Source organism: Schistocerca serialis, chromosome 1 (genome assembly GCF_023864345.2).
Source record: "Schistocerca serialis cubense isolate TAMUIC-IGC-003099 chromosome 1, iqSchSeri2.2, whole genome shotgun sequence".
In the NCBI taxonomy this organism is placed as follows: domain Eukaryota; kingdom Metazoa; phylum Arthropoda; class Insecta; order Orthoptera; family Acrididae; genus Schistocerca; species Schistocerca serialis.
Window position 1 is genome coordinate 538951623 of NC_064638.1, and position 22493 is coordinate 538974115.

General features: G+C 39.4%; 1 protein-coding gene across 5 annotated transcripts in view; it reads left to right on the forward strand.

Moving 5' to 3' along the window:
* Positions 1 to 22493, forward strand: part of LOC126474991 (condensin complex subunit 1) — a 213738-nt gene that overhangs the window by 180922 nt on the left and 10323 nt on the right. For all 5 annotated transcript variants that reach the window (XM_050102534.1, XM_050102540.1, XM_050102548.1 and 2 more), the window contains 8 exons: positions 1623 to 1743; positions 1863 to 1950; positions 5103 to 5278; positions 6698 to 6801; positions 14901 to 15155; positions 16987 to 17129; positions 17737 to 17869; positions 17969 to 18233. In XM_050102534.1, the coding sequence (XP_049958491.1) occupies positions 1623 to 1743; positions 1863 to 1950; positions 5103 to 5278; positions 6698 to 6801; positions 14901 to 15155; positions 16987 to 17129; positions 17737 to 17869; positions 17969 to 18233 (1285 nt within the window). The remainder of the gene's footprint in view (positions 1 to 1622; positions 1744 to 1862; positions 1951 to 5102; positions 5279 to 6697; positions 6802 to 14900; positions 15156 to 16986; positions 17130 to 17736; positions 17870 to 17968; positions 18234 to 22493) is intronic.

Sequence of the window (22493 nt, forward strand, 5' to 3'; positions counted from 1 at the left end):
ACTCTTGCTGGACAAGACACTACATTCACTGAGCCACTTACTGCCTCTGTGAGTAAGTAATGTATTTGGTTGGTTGACAAGTACCCAGAACAAACTCTTGGAATTCAAAATGAGATACACGAACCAGAGGCTGCCATAAAGTCACTAGCCAATGAATCTGCTGCACTAGCTAAGCCTATTCACGCTCTTAAGCCACAATGGTCCTCCAGGTTGTGGTATATAGTCCACATTGAGTGTATTGCCATTCACTACTGTAATGCCACAGGTGTGAAATGATAGTACAGGCATAATTTAACTCCCAGCCCACCTTGCTCCAGCTGTTGACCACTAATCTGCAGCAATAATCTGGTTTTTCATAACGTACACCAGATGTGTTTACTATGTCGTCATGCTTCTGCATAATTCGTATATTGTGTGCAAAATGCTCACAACTACTAATCTTGAGTCCTGTACCCATGGGAACCATTACAAGCACACTAAGCTTTCTTGTAATGGTACGCCCTGTGTGTCACTTTTTACCACATTGTCTTTCGAAAGCTGCTTCAACACAGTATCGTTGTGATGGAAGTTTATTTTCCCTTGTGACCTTGAAAACTGCTTAGCTCCTGCAGAAAAATGTCACAAACAGGTATCTAAATAACGTGCACAAACAGCTTTCATTGTGCTTTTCTCTTGGTTTATGGAAAACATTAAAATATTCGTAGTTAAATTTTATTAATGTTCTACACAGTTTCACTTTCAAAACCGTAACTGAAAATTAATTAGTTGACATCTTATCATCTAGTTCCATATTTGTCATATAAGTTTTACTTTTGGCTTAAAAATGCCCTCCCAAACACTATTTTCAAAGTAGTTTATACTGGGTGTCAGTAACTTCTTTGGGTCTTTTTTCTTCCCACCTGTGAAGAAAACTATTCCTTCCAAAAATGAAGGAGAGATTTATGGGATGCTAGAATTTATATCCCCAAGTCTGTTTTGCGTTTGATGATACATATACTTAGCTTCTTTGGAACTTTTTGTTGAGTCACCCTCATATTGAATAGTAAAAGAATGTCATAAATCCTGAATTTGAATGAATTCATATCGGATTCTGTATTTTAAAAGAAAAATGAATATTCAGATTGTTTCTTTTTATTTTACCCAGACATTTGATAGAAGAACACAGAAAATCGTTAAACACTATAGGTGCTTAATTTTTACAATCATAATCCACAGTATTTGCTCCTTACAATAAAGGAGAAAATGACTTATTTTTGGAGTGGAATGATAAAAACTGCTGATGCAAAGAGCTGCTTAAATACTCCAAAAAGTAGAGTTGCCATTTTTTTATTATTATTGTTTTAAACTAATATTTTTGTGTGCCTGCTAGAACAATGCTATTCCTTTACTCTGTTTTTTAAATAAATTGAAGCTTTTAAAGTAGATACTCATCATCTGTCTTGATTATTATTTTCACTTACTGTTTAAATTTAAATTTGTCAGTAAGTTATTATAGAATCCTTTTCATTTGTAAAATCTGATGTTTCACTCTTACATAAGAAGGCCATTGGAGAACTGGCCTGTTACCAGAAAATAATACAATGTTTGGTTTTGTTAATACCTGCTTCCCTGATTTTCTTTAGGTTACCAGAGGATCATGTGATGTTCTCAAATCTTTGTAAGATATTGCGTGAAGGATTCCCAAAGAAGGACTGTCCAAATTATGTGGTCATGGCTGAAGCTGCTATTGAATTAATATACCAGGTACAAAAATTTTCTTCTCACACTCCCCATCCACTCACCATTTTTTTCCCTGCTGATCATAGAATCTTTTCCTGTAACTTGTCTCTTCACGACTTCTGATTTGTCTCTTTCTTTTGTAGTTGTCTATGAAACCAGTTGCTGAGATGGAATCATTGGTGATTAGTTTATCAGAGCAGCTTCAGAATTGTAATCTAAATAAGGACTCAGGTAACACTTTCCTGTGTACATTTTTAATAGTCTTAAAATATCAGTGATCTCTGATCTGTTTTGCAGGAAAACTTAAGAACTACATTTCCATAGCACTTTTTCTGGCTGGTGTAGCACAGTGTAATATTAAGATCTGGTGCAAATAAATGGCACTATCCCTTGACCCAAGGATCTGGGTGACTTATCCAAACTCTCCTCATTTCCTAAACCTCACCACTCTTTTCCCTTCACCCCTCTTCCTTCCCCTGCATCTCTTCTGCCACAAGAATGAGCCCCTGGTTCCAAAGGCTCACACCCTTATGTGTGTTCTGCTGTCACTTGGTGAAATAGATTTTTTTTTTATGTATCCAATCACATTATGAGAATAACTTGTGTGTTGTTTAAACGAGGGGAACGTAATCAATCATTCCTACTGCTTTTCATAAACTGAAAGAAACACTGCTGTATAAAAAAAATTGCTACCCCAGCCACCATTCCAGTAAAAATATATTACAAAGAAAAATTTTTAGATAAGGTTCTTTGGAACTGCAGAAATGTTTTACATTGGAGTTGAATGTGTGTTGTGTGGAATATTTATGTACTGAGTAATAGTACAGTACAAAATCATTAGAATACAGGTTTCAGAAAGATTTTTTAATCAATAATTTATGTCATCTGGCAGTTTAAACCATAAAAAGATTTTACCTTCCACAACACTTAAAAGCTGATATAATTTTTGTTATAGGGAACCATATACTAGTAAAAGAGGGTGTTAAAATCATAATTACGGCATTCATGCATCCAAGTTTCTTTCTTCTAGATTTGGTGTGTCTTATAAGAGTCAGTTTAAATTATTACTCGCCCAAGAAATGATAATAGTCGTGGTGTACTATCTATTTACTATCCTTTTAAAAAATTCAATAAAAATACTCTTGGCGCCTTTTTAAGAAACAGCCTCCACTACTTCCATTCTGATCACGTAAGGATAGAAAAGATGTGAATGATTTCATAGAGAGAGTGTCAACAGCAATACCACATAAATTAATAAGTGATGGTATTGATTCCCCATGGTACGCAAAACAGTGTCAAATTGCTGTTGCAGAAGCAATGAAGAAAGCACTCCAAATTTAAAAGAATGCAAAATCCCCAAGATTGGCAAAGTTCTCCAGAAGTTCAAAAGATAGCGCATATTTCAATGCGAGAGGCTTATAATAATTTCCACAACAAAACTCTGTCTCAGAATCTGGCAGAAGACCAAAGAGATTCTGGTCACACAAAATGCGCCCCAGGGGCAAGACACAATCAATACCTTCACTGCGCGATAACAACTGTGAAGTCACTGATGACAGTGCCACTAAAGCAGAGTTATTAAACATGATTTTTCGAAATTACTTCACAAAAGAAGACGAAGTAAATATTCCTGAATTCCAATCAAGAACAACTACCAAATGAGAAACATAGAAGTAGATATCCTCGGTGTAGCAAAGCAGCTTAAATCACTTAATAAAGGCAAGGCCTCCGGTCCAGATTGTATACCAGTCAGATCCTTTCACAGTATGCTGATACGATAAATCCTTATTTAGCAATTATATACAGCCACTCATTCAAACAAAAAACCAGTACCTAAAGACTGGAAAATTACTCACACCAATCCCCAAAAAGGGAAATCGGAGTAATTCGCTGAATTACAGGCCCATATTACTAATGTCAATTTGCAGTAGGGTTTTGGAACATATACTGTGTTCAAACATTATGAATTACCTCAAAGAAAACGATGTATTGACACACAATCAGCACGGATTCAGAAAATATTGTTCTTGTGAAACACGACTAGCTCCTTATACTCATGAAGTAATGAGTGCTATCAAGAGGGGATGTCAGATTGATTCCATATTTTTAGATTTCCAGAAGGCTTTCGACACCATTCCTCCCAAGCATCTTCTAACCAAACTGCGTGCCTATAGAATATCACCTCAGTTGTACGACTGGGTTCGCGATTTCCTATCAGAAAGGTCACAGTTCGTAGTAATAGACAGAAAGTCATAGAGTAAAACAGAAGTAATATCCAGTGTTTCCTAAGGATGTGTTATAGGCCCTTTATTGTTCCTGGTCTATATTAACAACATAGGAAACGATATGAGTTGCTCTCTTAGATTGTTTGCAGATGATGCTGTCATTTAGTGTCTTGTAAAGTCATCAGATGAGCAACATAAATTGCAAAATGATTTAGATAAGATATCTGTATGGTGCGAAAAGTGGCAATTGACCCTGAATAAAGAAAAGTATGAAGTTATTTATGTGATTACTAAAAGAAATCCTCTGTATTTCAATTAAGTGATAAGTCACACAAATCTGAGGGCTGTAAATTCAACGAAATACTGAGGAATTACAATTACAAATAACCTAAATTGGAACGATCACATAGATAATTTAGTAGGTAGCGCAAACCAAATAGTGCAATTCGTTGGCAGAACACTTAGAAGTTGCAACAGGCCTACTAAAGAGACTGCTTACATCACATACATCAGTCCTATTCTGCAGTAGTGCTGTGTGGTGTGGGGTCCGCATCAGGTGGGACTGACGGATGACATTGAAAAAGTTCAAAGAAGGGCAGCTCGTTTTGTATTATCACGAAATAGGGGAGATAGTGCCACAGACATGATACGTGAATTTGAGTGCCAATCATAAAAACAAAGGTGTTTTTTTGTTGCGACGGGATCTTCTTATGAAATTTCAATCACCAGTTTTCTCCTCCGACTGCGAGAACATTCTGTTGGAGAAATAAAATAAGAAAAATCAGGGCTTGCACAGAAAAATTTAAGTGCTCATTTTTCCCACGCGCTGTTCAAGAGCAAATTGGTAGAGGGGCAGCTTGAAGGTGATTCATTGAATCCTCTGCCAGGCACTTTATTGTGAATAGCAGAGTAATCAAGTTGATGTAGATATAGATGGATCTGTTGGAGCCTCACTAAAATCAAATTTATTGGCAGAATAAATAAAAATGGGTTTTTTAAAGGTAAATTCTCTATTTGTAACAGTTGGAAATATTCAGATTACTCCCATTTTCATGACTCATTCCTTTGCTTGTGAAATATGTGTAGTTTAACCTTTCCATTCAGGCTTTGCCATTAACATTGCATTTTATTGTTAATCATGCTTTTTGCTGCCTATAGGTTCAGAGTCTGGAAAATATCCTGCAGAAGTTCTCTCACGTTTCTTGTTTGTTGTGGGTCATGTATGTTTGAGACACATGATTCATTTGGAAGAGTATGTTTACATCAAACTGAGAAAAATAGCAACAAAGAACAAAAGGAAGTCAAAAGATAGTGACACTTCAAAATCACGAGAGGTATGTGAGGTTATTGGACAGAGTGTTTTATTAAAGTTATTGTGCTTTTGTTAATGTCCCATTAATAGAATGTCAGTGCTGTAGTACCCTTGTTTACTGTATTCAAGCTTCAATCCCTCTGGACAAGTTTTACCCTCCAGACTTCCTTCCATTAATGGACAACAATTCCTCGATGCCTCAGGATATTTCCTGTCAACCAATTCCTCCTTTTAGTCAAGTTGTGCTAAAAAAAATTCTGTAATTTGGTGCAGAAGCTTGTCATTAGTTATTCAATCCACCCGTCTAATGATCAGCATTCTTGTGTAACACGTAATTTCAAACGTTTCTTTTGTCTCCTTGTCTAAAATATTTATTTTCCATGTTTCACTTGCATACATGGCTGCATTACATACAATACAGTCAGAAAAATTTCTGCTATATAGATTTATATTCAGTGTACATATTTTTCCCAGAACTAGTGTTATTGCTATTAAAATCTGCATTTTAAACCCTCTCTACTTTGATCATTATCACATTATTTACTGCCCAAATAGCAAAACATGCAGGCTACTTTTATTGGGCAATTTCTAATGTAATTCTATCACTGTCACCCGATTTAACTTGAGTACGTTTCTTTGCCCTTATTTTGCTTTTGTTGATATTCATCTGCTAAACTCTCTTAAAGACTTAAAACATTCTGTTCAGCCAATCATCAGTGTCCTTTGTTTGTTCTGACAGCATTACAATGTTATTCCCAAATTTTGAAGTTCTTATTTGTTCACCCTAAGTCCTACCAAATTTCCTCTTTGTTTCTCTTACTGCTTGGTAATGTAGAGATTGAATATCATGAGGGATAGGCTACAACATAGTCACTCTCTCTTTGTACCTACTTCTTCCTCTTCATGTCCTTCGACTCTTGTAACTACAGTTGGGTTTCTTTGCAACTTCCAGATTCATTTCTGCTCCCTGCTGTCTACAGCATTTCAAAGAGTGTATTCCTAGTCAATGTTGTCAAAAGCTTTCTCTAAATCTTTGGTGTTTACATATACTATTCACATTCCTGCAAATTTTAATGGCAATAAACAGCCTAAAACAAGTTCCAGTTTTCAGAACTAGTTGATTGTTGTTGTTCATTTTTACTTCCATAACTATCTACTTAAATTCCATTGTGTTCAAGCTATTCCCTTCAACTATTGCAACTCAAATACTTTTGGAAAACAGTGTTTTCATTGCTTTCTTTCTATAAAATTTAAAAAAAAAATAGAGACTATCGTAAAGTGATAGTTTTTCCTCTTTATCACATAGTGTATATAAAATTAATCATTCACTATGAAGACAAGACTTCCATTACATAAAAGTTCTATTACTTCTTACTCTTTAAAAAAACTAAATTTTATGTTTCTTATATAATCTGATTGATGACTATAGTAATTGTTTCAGGTTTCTCCATCTGGTACACAAGCAGAAGATAATGAGTATGAGCAAATCAGAATGTTGTGTGAGAAACATGTTGTGACTGGAACAGATATGCTTGCTCTCTGCAGGTAATGTTGTAGAGCTATGCTGCAAATGTAGCTATGAATGTCATGCTCATTCCCAATGATAAAAATTTTCTATTTTGAGATACTGGAAAACCACACATTCTACAAAGTGATGAGTCCTTGGCTCACAGCTGTAACTGCTCTTTCACAACAGAAAAGAAAGATAATACAGGATACGGACAATTAGTATAATTTGTGCCCATATATATACACAAAGATGATGTGACTTACCAAATGAAAGTGCTGGCAGGTCGACAGACACACAAACATACACACAAAATTCAAGCTTTCGCAACAAACTGTTGCCTCATCACGAAAGATATATATAAACAAAGATGATGTGACTTACCAAATGAAAGTGCTGGCAGGTCGACAGACACACAAACAAACACAAACATACACACAAAATTCAAGCTTTCGCAACAAACTGTTGCCTCATCATGAAAGAAGGAAGGAGAGGGAAAGACGAAAGGATGTGGGTTTTAAGGGAGAGGGTAGGGAGTCATTCCAATCCCGTGAGCAGAAAGACTTACCTTAGGGGGAAAAAAGGATATATATATATATATATATATAGGGAAACATTCCACGTGGGAAAAATTATATATAAAAACAAAGATGAGGTGACTTACCGAACGAAAGCGCTGGCAGGTCGATAGACACACAAACATACACACAAAATTCAAGCTTTCGCAACAAACTGTTGCCTCATCAGGAAAGAGGGAAAGACGAAAGGAAGTGGGTTTTAAGGGAGAGGGTAAGGAGTCATTCCAATCCCGGGAGCGGAAAGACTTACCTTAGGGGGAAACCTCAAAATTCCGATCAACACAGTCTGGAACCACAACACCCTAATTCAGTAGTTAACCTTTCCTCCAAACCTCTCTCCCAATCCGAAACCTCTGTCCTATCCAAAGGCCTCACCTTCAGCCCCACTCCGAGATTCAACCAAACAGCCCTCGTCAAAGATTTACTGTCCTACACTCGTACTCTCTGCTGGAAATATCACTTTGCCATGAAGAAAAATGATCCTGATCCTACTCCTAATGATCCAACTCCCCAAGACACCATCCAAATTGAACCCTGCCTGGAACAGTTCCGTCCTCCGTCACAGCGGGACCCACCTCCTCTTCCTCAAAATCACCCTCTCCAAACCTTGCAGGAATTTCTGACTTCCAGCCTTGCATCTCAATCCTTCTTAAAAAACCTTAATCCTACACCCAACATCACCAATGCTGAAGCCCAGGCTATCCGTGATCTGAAGGCTGACTGATCCATCGTCATTCTTCCGGCGGACAAGGGTTCCATGACCGTGGTACTTGATCGTCGGGAGTATGTGGCTGAGGGACTACGTCAGCTTTCAGACAACACCACATACAAAGTTTGCCAAGGTAACCCCATTCCCGATGTCCAGGCGGAGCTTCAAGGAGTCCTCAGAACCTTAGGCCCCCTGCAAAACCTTTCACCTGACTCCATCAACCTCCTGACCCCACCGACACCCCGCACCCCTACCTTCTACCTTCTTCCTAAAATCCACAAACCCAATCATCCCGGCCGCCCCATTGTAACTGGTTACCAAGTCCCCACAGAACGTATCTCTGCCTACGTAGATCAACACCTTCAACCCATTACATGCAGTCTCCCATCCTTCATCAAAGACACCAACCACTTCCTTGAACGCCTTGAATCCTTACCCAGTCTGTTACCCCCAGAAACCATCCTTGTAACCATTGATGCCACTTCCTTATACACAAATATTCCGCACGTCCAGGGCCTCGCTGCGATGGAGCATTTCCTTTCACGCCAATCACCTGCCACCCTACCTAAAACCTCTTTCCTCATTCCCTTAGCCAGCTTCATCCTGACCCACAACTTCTTCACTTTTGAAGGCCAGACATACCAACAATTAAAGGGAACAGCCATGGGTACCAGGATGGCCCCCTCGTATGCCAACCTATTCATGGGTCGCTTAGAGGAAGCCTTCTTGGTTACCCAGGTCTGCCAACCCAAAGTTTGGTACAGATTTATTGATGACATCTTCATGATCTGGACTCACAGTGAAGAAGAACTCCAGAATTTCCTCTCCAACTTCAACTCCTTTGGTTCCATCAGATTCACCTGGTCCTACTCCAAATCCCATGCCACTTTCCTTGACGTTGACCTCCACCTGTCCAATGGCCAACTTCACACGTCCGTCCACATCAAACCCACCAACAAGCAACAGTACCTCCATTATGACAGCTGCCACCCATTCCACATCAAACGGTCCCTTCCCTACAGCCATGTCTTCGTGGCAAACGAATCTGCTCCAGTCTGGAATCCCTGAATCATTACACCAACAACCTGACAACAGCTTTCGCATCCCGCAACTACCCTCCTGACCTGGTACAGAAGCATATAACCAGAGCCACTTCCTCATCCCCTCAAACCCAGAATCCCCCACAGAAGAACCACAAAAGTGCCCCACTTGTGACAGGATACTTTCCGGGACTGGACCAGACTCTGAATGTGGCTCTCCAGCAGGGATACGACTTCCTCAAATCCTGCCCTGAAATGAGATCCATCCTTCATGAAATCCTCCCCACTCCACCAAGAGTGTCTTTCCGCCGTCCACCTAACCTTCGTAACCTGTTAGTTCATCCCTATGTAATCCCCAAACCACCTTTCCTACCCTCTGGCTCCTATCCTTGTAACCGCTCCCAGTGTAAAACCTGTCCCATGCACCCTCCCACCACCACCTACTCCAGTCCTGTAACCCGGAAGGTGTACATGATCAAAGGCAGAGCCACATGTGAAAGCACCCACGTGATTTACCAACTGACCTGCCTACACTGTGATGCATTCTATGGGGGAATGACCAGCAACAAACTGTCCATTCGCATGAATGGACACAGGCAGACAGTGTTTGTTGGTAATGAGGATCACCCTGTGGCTAAACATGCCTTGGTGCACAGCCAGCACATCTTGGCACAGTGTTACACCGTCCGGGTTATCTGGATACTTCCCACCAACACCAACCTATCCGAACTCCGGAGATGGGAACTTGCTCTTCAATATATCCTCTCTTCCCATTACCCACCAGGCCTCAATCTCCACTAATTTCAAGTTGCCGCCACTCATACCTCACCTGTCATTCAACATCATCTTTGCCTCTGCACTTCCGCCTCGACTGACATCTCTGCCCAAACTCTTTGTCTTTAAATATGTCTGCTTGTGTCTGTATATGTGTGGATGGATATGTGTGTGTGTGTGTGTGTGTGTGTGTGTGTGTGTGTGTGTGTGTGTGTGTGTGTGTGCGCGCGCGCGAGTGTATACCCATCCTTTTTTCCCCCTAAGGTAAGTCTTTCCGCTCCCGGGATTGGAATGACTCCTTACCCTCTCCCTTAAAACCCACTTCCTTTCGTCTTTCCCTCTTTCATGATGAGGCAACAGTTTGTTGCGAAAGTTTGAATTTTGTGTGTAAGTATGTGTCTGTTTGTGTTTCTATCAACCTGCCAGCGCTTTCGTATGGTAAGTCACATTATATATATATATATATATATATAATCAGTTCCCTTGATGCTTTTATATATGTGTATTGTCTCTATCTTCCTGCATTGTGGATGTATTACAATGCAAATGTGTATTCTTACTTAGCTACATAATTAGAGAAGTATAAAAGTAAATGTAATTTGGATAGATCGTAAACATGTATATTAAACAATGAGGTGGAATATAATTATACAGGTGTTACAGTAAGCATAGAGAAAAAGATGAGGATAGGAAAAGGGATGGCGATTGTGGTAGTGATACCAAGGTCAGCTGAACAGAGGAAGTGGGTCTTACAGTGAGTAGACTCTTCTGCAGCCACATTCACAGTCTTTTTTATCCTAAACCAGTTGTGTGTGTGTGTGTGTGTGTGTGTGTGTGTGTGTGTGTGTGTGTGTGTGTGCGCGCGTGTTGGGGGGGGGGGGGGGGGGTGTTGCGCGTGTGTGGCTATGCGCACAGGGGCGGGTGGGGGAGTGCACACTGCACACGTTTCCAGGATAACTCTGAAATACCTGTAGTAATTTCAACCAAACTTTGTACTCATCTGACGGCAAGCCAAGTAGCAGTTGATTTGGTTGTAAGGCACCCAAGCAGTAGTGTTTCTGAGCATGGAAGTGGGAAAGTTGTGATGAGTAAGCAGGACTGTGGAACACATGGAGCCATTTCAGCAGACTTTGTGTATATATTACTTGTTGTGGTCTTCAGTGCAAAGACTGGTTTGATGCAGATCTCCATGCTACTCTGTTCTGTGCAAGGTTCTTAATCTACAAGTAACTACTGCACCCTACATCCTTCCGAATCTGCTTAGTGTATTTATCTCTTGGTCTCCCCCTACGATTTTTACCCTCAACGCTGTCCTCCAATACTAAATTGGTGATCCCTTGATGCCTCAGAACATGTCCTGCCAACTAAACCCTTCTTATAGTCAAGTTGTGCCACAAATTCCTCTTCTCCCCAATTTGGTTCAGTACCTGCTCATTAGTTACGTGATCTACTCATCTAATCTTCAGCATTCTTCTGTAGCACCACACTTCAGAAACTTCTGTTCTCCTCTTGTCTAAACTGTTTATCGTCCATGTTTCTCTCCCATACATGGTTACATTCCATACAAATACTTTCAGTAAAAGACTTCCTGTCATTTAAATCTATACTTGATGTTAACCAATTTCTCTTCTTCAGAAAAACTCTCCTTGCCATTGCCAGTCTACATTTTATATCCTTTCTACTTTGATTACCATGAGTTATTTTGCTGCTCGAAAAGCCAAAGTCATTTCCTACTTTCAGTATCTCATTTCCTAATCAGCTTCCTTCAGCATCACCTGATACAACTCAACTACTTTCCATTATCCTTGTTTTGCTTTTGCTGATGTTCATCTTATATCCTCCCTTCAAGACACTGTACATTCTGTTCAACTGCTCTTCCAAGTCCTTTGCTGTCTCAAACTTACATTACTTACTGTGTGGAAAAATATGCTTTTCACGTAAGACAATCCAGGTACCACTAGATGTTGATGGAGCTGGTGTAAAACTAATTAAAGATTAGCGGTGAGTCCTCACTTTATTGGGGCCACTGCCACTGATTGTCATTAGTCCCGATGTTATTTAACCCTTGGGGTAGGGGTTGTGACAAAAACGAGTTAAATATAATACACACCTCTGGAACACATGGAGAAATTTCAACCAAACTTTGTACACATATCAGTTTAAATATAAATGTTGTATGGTTAAGACACTGTTTGCACCCCTACTTGTGGCGGTGGAAGTGTGAGACTTTCATCATGGATGCTTAACTGTGGACCACCTGGAGCATCTAGAACCAATCTTCATTACAAATATGAGTTAGTGTCTGAAAAAGGGCAGTAGATGGAGGGGGGGGGGGGGGGGGGGGGGAGTATAATATACCTGTAATGCTGCTCAGAGTGAGAGTGAGGTTGAAATCGAGAGGACGTGATAAAATATTGGGGAACAACTGCTGTTGTTAGTACCGTATCTATTGTTTTTTATGTTGTTAGCTTGACTGGGGAAAATTTGATGACATTTCACCTCTGAGATGATTTTGGTGGAGTGGGAAAGAGATAACAAAAATTGTTAGAAAATAACAAATATTAGTGTTATACCCACACTATTTGGTGTTAGGCTAAGAAGTAACAGATATAACAGCAATTGACACACAGTGTGGGCTGATGAGTGAGTGATATGGCAAACAATCAAAAATTACTAATACTAGTGTTACATCCAAAGGCCTTAATGGTCATTTGGTGGTAGGTTACAGTCCTGATGACATTTTACCAGTACTCACATGGTAACGATGGGAATAGGTTGACATAAAAGTAAATGAGTAATCAGCGAGTGAAACATATACCTGGAAAACTGTATGGTATTCTCCATAGACTCACTGTCTTGGTCTAGAGAGTGACTAGGCAGATAAATTTTTCCAGTGACATTGCTTCGGCAGAACACGAATGCCGATAATCAGTCCACGGCAAGAGGGAGAGGGGTATTGTGGTTGCTAATATAATTTCCTATTGTTGTATTAACTAAACTCTATTTAGTTGCATTAGGAGTGCAGCTTTGCACAGCTCACATTGATTTGTAAAATTTACCCTATGGATAGAAGAAATGTTACCAAAGACAAGGGAAGACACCATCCAGAAAATGTTTGTGTTGCTACACAAGTGTTCTGTTAAAATAAATATTCCCATAACTATCAGAAAATTACAACTAAGTTTAATAGGCATGTAAAGTTGTCTGTGCTGAGGTAAACCATCTTCATGAAGAACCACCACAGCAGTGGTACACATTTGATTTATTGTTCGAATTCTAAGACTAGGCACCAGCTATTCTTTTACACACAGTTCTCCATATGTGCATCTTCAGCAAATACTTTTGAAAGATAAAGTATCTCAGTAATCTAGTGAATTTCATTTAATTTGTGGGTGGCCAATGCTGAATTGAAAATCACTAATGGATTGTCAGTACTGTTTACCATGATATGCAATGCAATGCAATGATCAAGTCACAGTATCCAGATTTAGGTTTGTTCTGATTTCCCTAAATTACTAAAGGTGAAGGCTGGGATGGTCCCTTCAAAAGGGCATGCCCAATTTTCTTCCACACTCTTTCTCAATCCTGGCTTTTACTCCATCTTTATTCGTCTTGTTGCTGAAGGGATGTTCAATCCTTATCTTGTTTTCCATCTCCTCCCCTTCCCTACAAAATGACAAATTGCTATTTACCCTCAGAAAGTAATTCAGAAGTTTTGTCCAGAGGTCTTTCGCGACTTTTCTCTATACTTCTACGACACTATCGAGGAAACGCAATGATGACCCATGTTATATACAAGTACGAGGTGTTCTTCGATAGCAGTCTGAATATTTGAATCCACCTCCAAGCATTTACGGGAAATTTCTGTATGTTCCCAGATTGCACAGTATTCTCACTAGTGACACTGATATGCAGAAGTCGTGGGAGCTTCATTTATATATAGTTCGTTTTTGGTTTAATTTTTGCCATTACATCAGCCTCATTTGAACCAGTAGCAAAGTAATTTTGAAGATAAAATAGTTCCCCTATAATCTCATGGTAGAATTGCGGAACATAATGTAACAGAAATAATGAGGCAACTAAGCTTGAGGACTTTCAAAGCAGCTGTCAGTACACTTGACGTCCAGAACTAAAGTATGGTATGCAGACACGGATCATTGATCAAGAGTCCCTACAGCCTTACAAAACTGCTGAAAGATGGTGGGATTTGGTCTCTGTATCAGAGGTGGATGCACCTCCCTTAACTCACTTAGTTTCTCTGTCTGTGCTGTTATCGTAGACGTTCCTTTATGTGCATTATATTCAACAAAATTGTAATAATGTTTTGGGCCTGTTAAATTGGCTGGAAAAAAAGTCTATTTTGAAGAAATGCTTAACTGTCAACCATCATAGTAGTGCACAGGAGAGGGATGTGCTGCTTCCACAATCATGAAAATACAGAGAAACTAAGAACTACTGCAGGATAATGAAACTATTTCCTAATTTCCATAGTCTGCTACCTTTTTTCCATGAACGCCTCCTCCTCTAACAGTCCTTTTTATACCACAGTGTGAAAACTTGTTTCAGACAGTAGTAATCTCTTACAGTCTGCATTCTCTTGCACATTGCAGTGCTATACATGGTCATTAAGTGCAACTGTGACCAGATGCTCTTCCCGTTACCTAACATATATGCTACGCATTGGGAAGAATTTTTTGCATCATATCTAAAAATGTTATAAACATTTTCATGTATTTAATCTCTGTAAATTGTATACTTAAAGCAGAAATGGTGTGCCAACATGGTATTATTAGACAGGTTATGGATGCCTGCATAAAAACAATACACAGAGTAAAAAGAGTGAGGCCAGTAGCTTCTAATTCAGTGCGTAGATACACTTCATGTCGCTCTTCTTTATTTGATGCTGTTAGTGCAGAAAGTTGTAGAAAGTTATCCCTTGACACATTTTCCTATATTAACCAGCCTGTAATAATAAAATTTTTCAATTATTCTTAATGTAAACTGAAATTATTTTAATAGTTGCTCACTTTTTGCAGCAAGTTCGTTGTTGATATATGCTCCAAGCCAAAGGAATATGATGGAACCAGTGTTTTAACATCTGCATTTTTAGCATTATCCAAGATGATGGTAGTATCAAGTGAGTTCTGTGCAGAGCATATACAACTTTTCATGACTGCATTGAAAACATCAACTGATGAAAAGTTACGTGCAAATTGCCTGATAGCCTTTGGTGACATAGCTTTTCGATTTCCAAATGTTGCTGAACCCTGGACTGGATATATTTGTGACAGGTATGATTTTTAAATTTGTTTTGTGGTCATATTTAGAATTGGAGGTTCATAATTGTGGATTTGTGCTTTTATCTTACACATTTCTGCCTGTAAAGCACACACCATTTTACACTTTCAGAAAACAGCCTAACAATTAGGTGGTAAACAGTTCTACAAAAACAGTTGTGGTGAAGGTCAGAAGTAAGAAATTGTGTAGCTGTGGTTACTGTATTTACTCGAATCTAAGCCGCACTTGAGAAATGAGGCTCAAAATCAAGGGAATAAAAAATTTCCCGGCTCTAAGCCCCAACTGAAATTTGAGACTTGAAATTCAAGGGGAGAGAAAAGTTTTAGATCACACCTCCAAATGAAAACAAAGTTGCTCCTTTGTAACATGAGACACAATTTAGGTAGAATGGATGAAGATGCAGCTACAGCAATGGTTAATGGGGCTATCTAATCAACATATAAACATATATATTCTTCAGTAAACTAATATGGGATGAATCAACAGTGTCTTGTTTCTCAATAGCTGTAACTATTTTGTTGAAGCCACGCGGATTGTCTGCGCGGTTTGAGGTGCCATGTCACGGATTGCGCGGCCCCTCCCGTCAGAGGTTAGAGTCCTCCCTCAGGCGTGCGTGTGTGTGTGTGTGTGTGTGTGTGTGTGTGTGTGTGTGTGTGTGTGTGTGTGTGTGTGTGTGTGTGGTTCTTAGCATAAGTTAGTTTACGTTAGTTGAAGTATTGTGTAAGTCTAGTTTCCGATGACCTCAGCAGTTTGGCCCCTCGCGAATTCTCTCTCTCTCTCTCTCTCACACACACACACACACACACACACACACACACACACACACACACACACACACGTGCTGTTAAATTTGCACCAGCTAACTATACAATGCCAGGACCGTGGTTCTGAAGACTGCACAGTGTAGCCGTATAGTTAGCGAGGCTTGGGGGTTGCACTTCAGCTCGGAAAAAGATTCTTCCAAAAGATAGCACAGTTTTCACTCTTATTTAGGTACTTGTTGAGGCTCGACGTTTCTACTTCTCAAAATAAAAATGTCGAATCAAAACACCTTCAGGTGTCTGGATTTACAGTTCTTATTTTATTGGGCAACCAGTTTTGGCACTACATTATGCCATCTTCCGCCCCCCTGACCAGCATGTGTGGAGAATCTCACCTCTGGTTAAGTCAAAATAGGGGCAGCAATCGGTGACTGGTATCCATAGTGATGATTGAAGTAATAGCTGTCAAAAATCTGCAGATACCAGTCACTGAATGCTGGCCGCTATTTTGACTGGACCAGAGGTGGAATTTTTCCTCCATGTCAGTCAGGGGGCATGAAGATGGTGTAATGTAGTGCCATAACTGAGTGGTCAGATAAAATAACAACTAGAAATTCAGATGGCACAAGATGTTTTGATTCGACATTTTATATTGAATAGCTGCGGTCCCAGGATTGTCTTCTTTAGAAATAGTCACACCGTTTAGTTTTTGTCATTATTCTTCAAAGAATCACTCATGAAATTTGTTACATGCAAAAATTCAGCACTGTTGGAGGAAAAAATGTAATACTGAGCTGCTGTACTTTTTCCTCCTGGTGTAAAATGGCTGGCTACCCACCATTTCTTTGATGCTGTGATTTCTGTTGTCATCTTACATGATAGAATTAAAATGGATAGGACAACAAATCAGTGACATACTTTCTTTCTATCTTTCTTTTTGTTCCCTTGGCTGAAAGTATGTAAAACATTCTTGCTTTGAAGTATATTTGAATGCAAAGAAACAAGAACGGTGTACCGATACCTTTTTGTCATAAATATTGGTATTTATTTACTCTTGTTACAGTTTAAGAGATACAACATCAGATACAGTGCGTCAAACAGCAGTACTGATTCTCACTCACTTGGTGATGAATGACATGGTGAAGATCAGGACTCAAATAGCAGACATAGCTTTATGTTTAACAGATGCACATCCAGAAATTTCATGTAAGTGTTGTACATAAGTATAACTGTCTATCTTTTTCACCAAAATCAAGTACACCACTCTGTAAAGTTTAGTTTTAATGATGTTCATTTGCAAAAGACATGGTTATTTACGTAAAATGTTGTTGTTTTTTCCCCTCCCCGTGTGTAATTGGGGGGGGATAAGAGAGAGATTCTCATTTACATCTTGTCATTCCTTATTCTCTTACACATTCCAAGTACTGTTCCCTTTCCAATTATGTTATTCCATCTTTCTGCCAGCATCTCAAACTTAGTTTATATTTTCTGTGTTCCCTATATCAGATACCATTTTAATTTTTAAGTCCTGAAGTGAAATAGTATGTTTCTGAAAAAGAGCCAAAACTTGTAAGCAATGTGTTAGAAGGTTTTTATCGCTTATATATTGTCTTCTAGGTAAATGGAGATCAGTCACCTATCTGGCAACTCTTCTGTAAAACTTGTTTTCAATCTTTCCTCTGTTTGTATGTAATTTATTTCACTGTGGGGAAAAAATGTTCATTGTCTTGTCCTTTTGCAGCCTCTATTTTTGAATTACTTGTAATTCCGTATGGTGAAATTGTAATATAATCCTGTTATATTCCACCCACAGATACAGCAAAGGTGTTTTTCTATGAACTTTCACAGAAGGGTAATGCCTTATACAATACACTACCAGAAATTATTTCAAAGTTGACACATCCTGAAACTAACCTTGATGATAGTAAATTTCGCACAATTCTGAAGTAAGTATAAATGCTGTACACAATGTTGTGAAGTACAGAATCATGAATTTGAGCCACTAAATGTTTGTCACGGTTATTTCATGTTCAATTCGTTTTCAGATTCATATTGGGACTAATTCACCGCGAAAGGCAGTTGGAAACTTTGATAGAAAAGCTGTGTCAACGATTAGGCGCTGCATCTACTGAACAGCAAGCAGCTAATCTAGCCTTTTGTATGAGTTTGCTGACTTACAATGAGAAATCTCTTTATCTGCTCATTGAAAACCTTAAATGTTATGCAGATAAACTCAATCACAAGCCAGTATTTGACTATTTCATGAACATTGTCAGCAGTTCGATGAAAAATCCGAAACAGGAAATCAAGGTACTATGCATTACACCACTTGTATCTTTGCATATTTATTGGACGTGTAGAGAGGTTGTGTTAAGGTTTGAAATAAAGAAGCAAAGAACACATTACTTACTTACAAGTTACATGGTGCCATGCCTACACACACACACACACACACACACACACAGTCTTACTTTGGTTTCTCTCATCACAGTTATGGCTTATAATTGGCAAAATGTTGTATTCTTTTGAGTTACTTATAATTTGTGATTGTATGTGTGAACATTTAGACTGAAACATCAATATATAATTCTTACTGTTGTCTGAACATACTATTTTAAACACAATTATTTTGTTTATTGGCACATGGTAATTGTAGGAATGATTCTTGACTGATCAGACCAACAACAATGAAGAAGATGTTATGAAAAAATGTGCTAATGAATTGGAAACTAATAACAAAAATAACATAAATAATGAATTTCCCTTGTTTGTGAAACACTGTAACTGATAGTATAGTGTATTTGGACAGATAATAAAATCTGCTCACCAAGTGGTGACAGGAGAACACAGTATAAAAGAAAGGTTTTAGGCATGCAAGCTTTCAGAGCAAGTGGCTCCTTCTTGCGGCATAAGGGTAAAAGGGGAAGGAAGAGGGGTTGAGGAAAAGGACTGGAGAGGTTTAGCAAAAGGGGTAAAGTTTGGAAAAGTCACCCAGAACCCCAGGTCAGGGGAGACTTACCAGACGAGATGAGAAGGAAAGATTGAAGATACAAAAAACATAGGTTTTCATAAATGAGATTATGATTGACATGGCTTTTCTGGCACTCTGAGTTAGTGAAAAAATGTTACTAAAATCTGTCACTCTTCCCTATTTGATCAATTTGTTTTGTGATATTTTCATTGCTGAGTCTGACTGGAAAGAATATTCACCTGATTCCTAGAACTGACTTCACTGACAATACAAATTCAGTATTCCATGAACCCCCACCTATTCTTCAAATTTTGCACTGTCTTCTGTAAATTCCAGAGACAAGATCTAGAATATTCAGTCATGTTAGTAGAGATGTCTAACACAAAGAAAACAATACTTTAGGTTAGATACTAAGAAGAAGTAGATAGCTTTGGCATACATGTAACAAAATATCAGCAAAAATGTAACAAAATCTTATTAGCATTTAGCAAGTGTGCACTGTACCTCTGTTTTGGAATGTAAATAATTTGAAAATAAAAGGAGTTGCCGAAATATGAGCTTTCAAAGCATAATTGTGGAGGAAGAATTTCATAGATTGCAGGGATTAGATGATCATTTGTCAGATTTGCCCATTTGCGATACAATACATGCTTCTTAATAAAAGAAAAGAAAAAGTGGTAGTCACAGGTAAAATAATGTGTATTAAACTACAGTGATGACAAGAAGCTAAGATTATCAAATGTGGTAGCATGTAAGTATTACTGAATAGCATCTGATAAAAGTATTTAACTGGATAGATAACAAAACCTACTCACCAAGCGGCGGATGAACACACACATAAAAAACTGTTGTGATTGGCAAGCTTTCGGAACCAGTGGCTCCTCCTTCAGGCAGAAGAGTTGAAGGGGAAGGAAGAACAGTGAAGAAAAAGGACTGGATAGATCTAGGAAAAGGGGTGGATTTTGGGAAGGTCACCCAGAACTGCGGGTCATGGGAGACTTACCGAACGGGATGAGAAGGAAAGACTGATGAATCAGTCTCCGGGTCAGGGGAGACTTGCCTTACGGGACAAGAAAGAAAGACTGATTCATCTGTCTTTCCTTCTCATCCCATACGGTAAGTCCCCCTAACTCGTGGTTCTGGGTGACTTTCCCGAAACCTAGCCCTTTTCCTAGACTTCTCCAGTCCTTTTCCTTCGACCTTCTTCCTTCCCCTTGAACCCTTCTGCCTGAAAGAGGAGCCACTGGCTACGAAAACTTGCCAATCATAACAGTCTTTTATGTGTGTGTTCTGCCGCCACTTGATGAGTAGGTTTATCATCTATCCAGTTACATAATTTTATCAGGGACTGATTGTTTTCCTTGAATAGCATCTGACTATGACACGGAAAAAAGCTGGAGCATAGCTGCATGGAGTTACAAGAACATGCTGTCATCATCTTTTGTAAAACACCATTCCTGATCATCGAAATCACCAGGCTCTGTGATAAGAGATTCATCAGCAAGGACTAGGTTTTCATGCTGTAATAATCCTCTAAATATGATTGAAAGGCATATATAAACTGAAGAGCCAAAGAAGATGGTACCCTTTCTAATATTGTGCTGGGCCCCCGCGAGTGCACAAAAGTGCCGCAACATGATGTGGCATGTACTCAGACTGATGTCTGAGGTAGTAATGGAGGAAATTGACACTATGAATCCTGCAGGGCCGCCCATAAATCTTTGAGTGCGAGAGGTTTGAGGTGTCTTCCGAACAGCACATTGCGAGGCATCCCAGATATGTTCAATAATGTTCATGTGGAAGTGTTTAAAATCAGAAGAGTGTTCCTAAGCCACACTGTAGCACTTCTGCATATGTGGGGTGTCACATTGTCCTGCTGGAAGTTCCCAACTCCATTGGAATGCACAATGGACATAAATGGATGCAGGTGAATAGATAGGATGCTTACATACGTGTCACCTGTCAGTCATATCTACACGTATCAGGGGTCCCATATCACTCCAACTGCACACGCTCCACACCATTACAGAGCCTCCACCAGCTTGTACAGCCCCCTGCAGACGTGCAGGGTCAATGGATTCATGAGGTTGTCTCCATACCCGTACAAGTCCATCTGCTCGACAAAATTTGAAACGAGACTCATCCGACCAGGCAACATGTGTCCAGTCATCAATAGCCCAGTGTCTGTGTTGGTGGGCCCAGACAATGTGTAAAGCTTCGTGTCGTGCAGTCATCAAGGCTACGCAAGTGGGCCTTCGGCTTGCAAAGCCCGTATGGTTCACACGCTGACACTTGTTGATGGCCCAGCATTGAAATCTGCAGCAATTTGCAGAAGGGTTGCACTTCTGTCACATTGAACATTTCTCTTCAGTCATCGTTGGTCCCATTCTTGCAGGATCTTTCCCCAGCCGCAGCAATGTTGCAGGTTTGATGTTGTACCGGATTCCTGATATTCTCGGTATGCTCGTGAAATGGTCATACGGGAAAATCCCCACTTCATCGCTACCTCTAAGATGCTTTGTCCCATCGCTTGTGTGCTGACTATAACACCACGTTCAAACTCACTCACATCTAGATAACCTGCCATTGCAGCAGCAGTAACCAATCTAACAACTGCCCCAGACAGCTGTTGTCTTATATAGGTGTTGCTGACCACAGTGCCGTATTCTGCCAGGCTTACATAATTCTGTATTTGAATATGCATGCCTGTACCAGTTTCTTTGGTGCTTCAGTGTGTGTAACAAAGACTAGCAGTCAGTTCCTTGATTGTCAGTACATCTTAAGCAGTTGAGTTTTTGGCTACACTTTTGGAATGAAATGTATTCACTTAACTTTCATATGTTTTTAATTATCTGATATAGAAAATAATTGCTTACAAACATGAATTACAGCATGTCGTCAAAGTTCTCGGAAGGTAACACTTCATGAACAGGCTTAAAAGTCCCATATTATCTCCATAATATATTGTAGACCATGGTTGTGGCATATGAAATGAATTATTTTATGGTTTGCAAGTCTGCCTGCTTAGCTGACTGGTAACATGCATACCACGGGCCCGGGTTCAGTTCCTGGCCAGGTTGGAGATTTTCTCCACTTGTAGACTGGATTTGTGTTGTCATCATCATTTCATCCTCATCACTGGCACGCGAGTCGCCCTATGTGGCATTTACTGCAATAAGACTCGCACTTGGCGGCCGAACGTTCCCGGATGGGGCCTCCCGGCCAACAGTGCCATATGATCATTTCTTTTTTTTTATTATTGTTTACAAATATAACAATGGAAAAACCTGTATGGAATAACAATAATACAGAAAGGATATATTGCTTCTTGTTTGAGGAGGAGCAATTGTGTAGCAGACAGGGAAAATGAGGAAGACTCCTAAAATATTAAGTTTCTGGACAAAGTCCTCCTTCCAAAATTGAAAAAAAAAAAAATAATACTACGGCCACAGCCTCCAGGCACTGGAGCCTAACTGTATCTGCTTTTGAAATGAGTAGCAGTCCATAATAAAGAAAATCCTGTGCAGAATTCAAGTTCTGTTGGATTTGTTAATGGTTCCAGTTTTTGTATTAGGTGATACAGTTCAGGATTTCCTGAC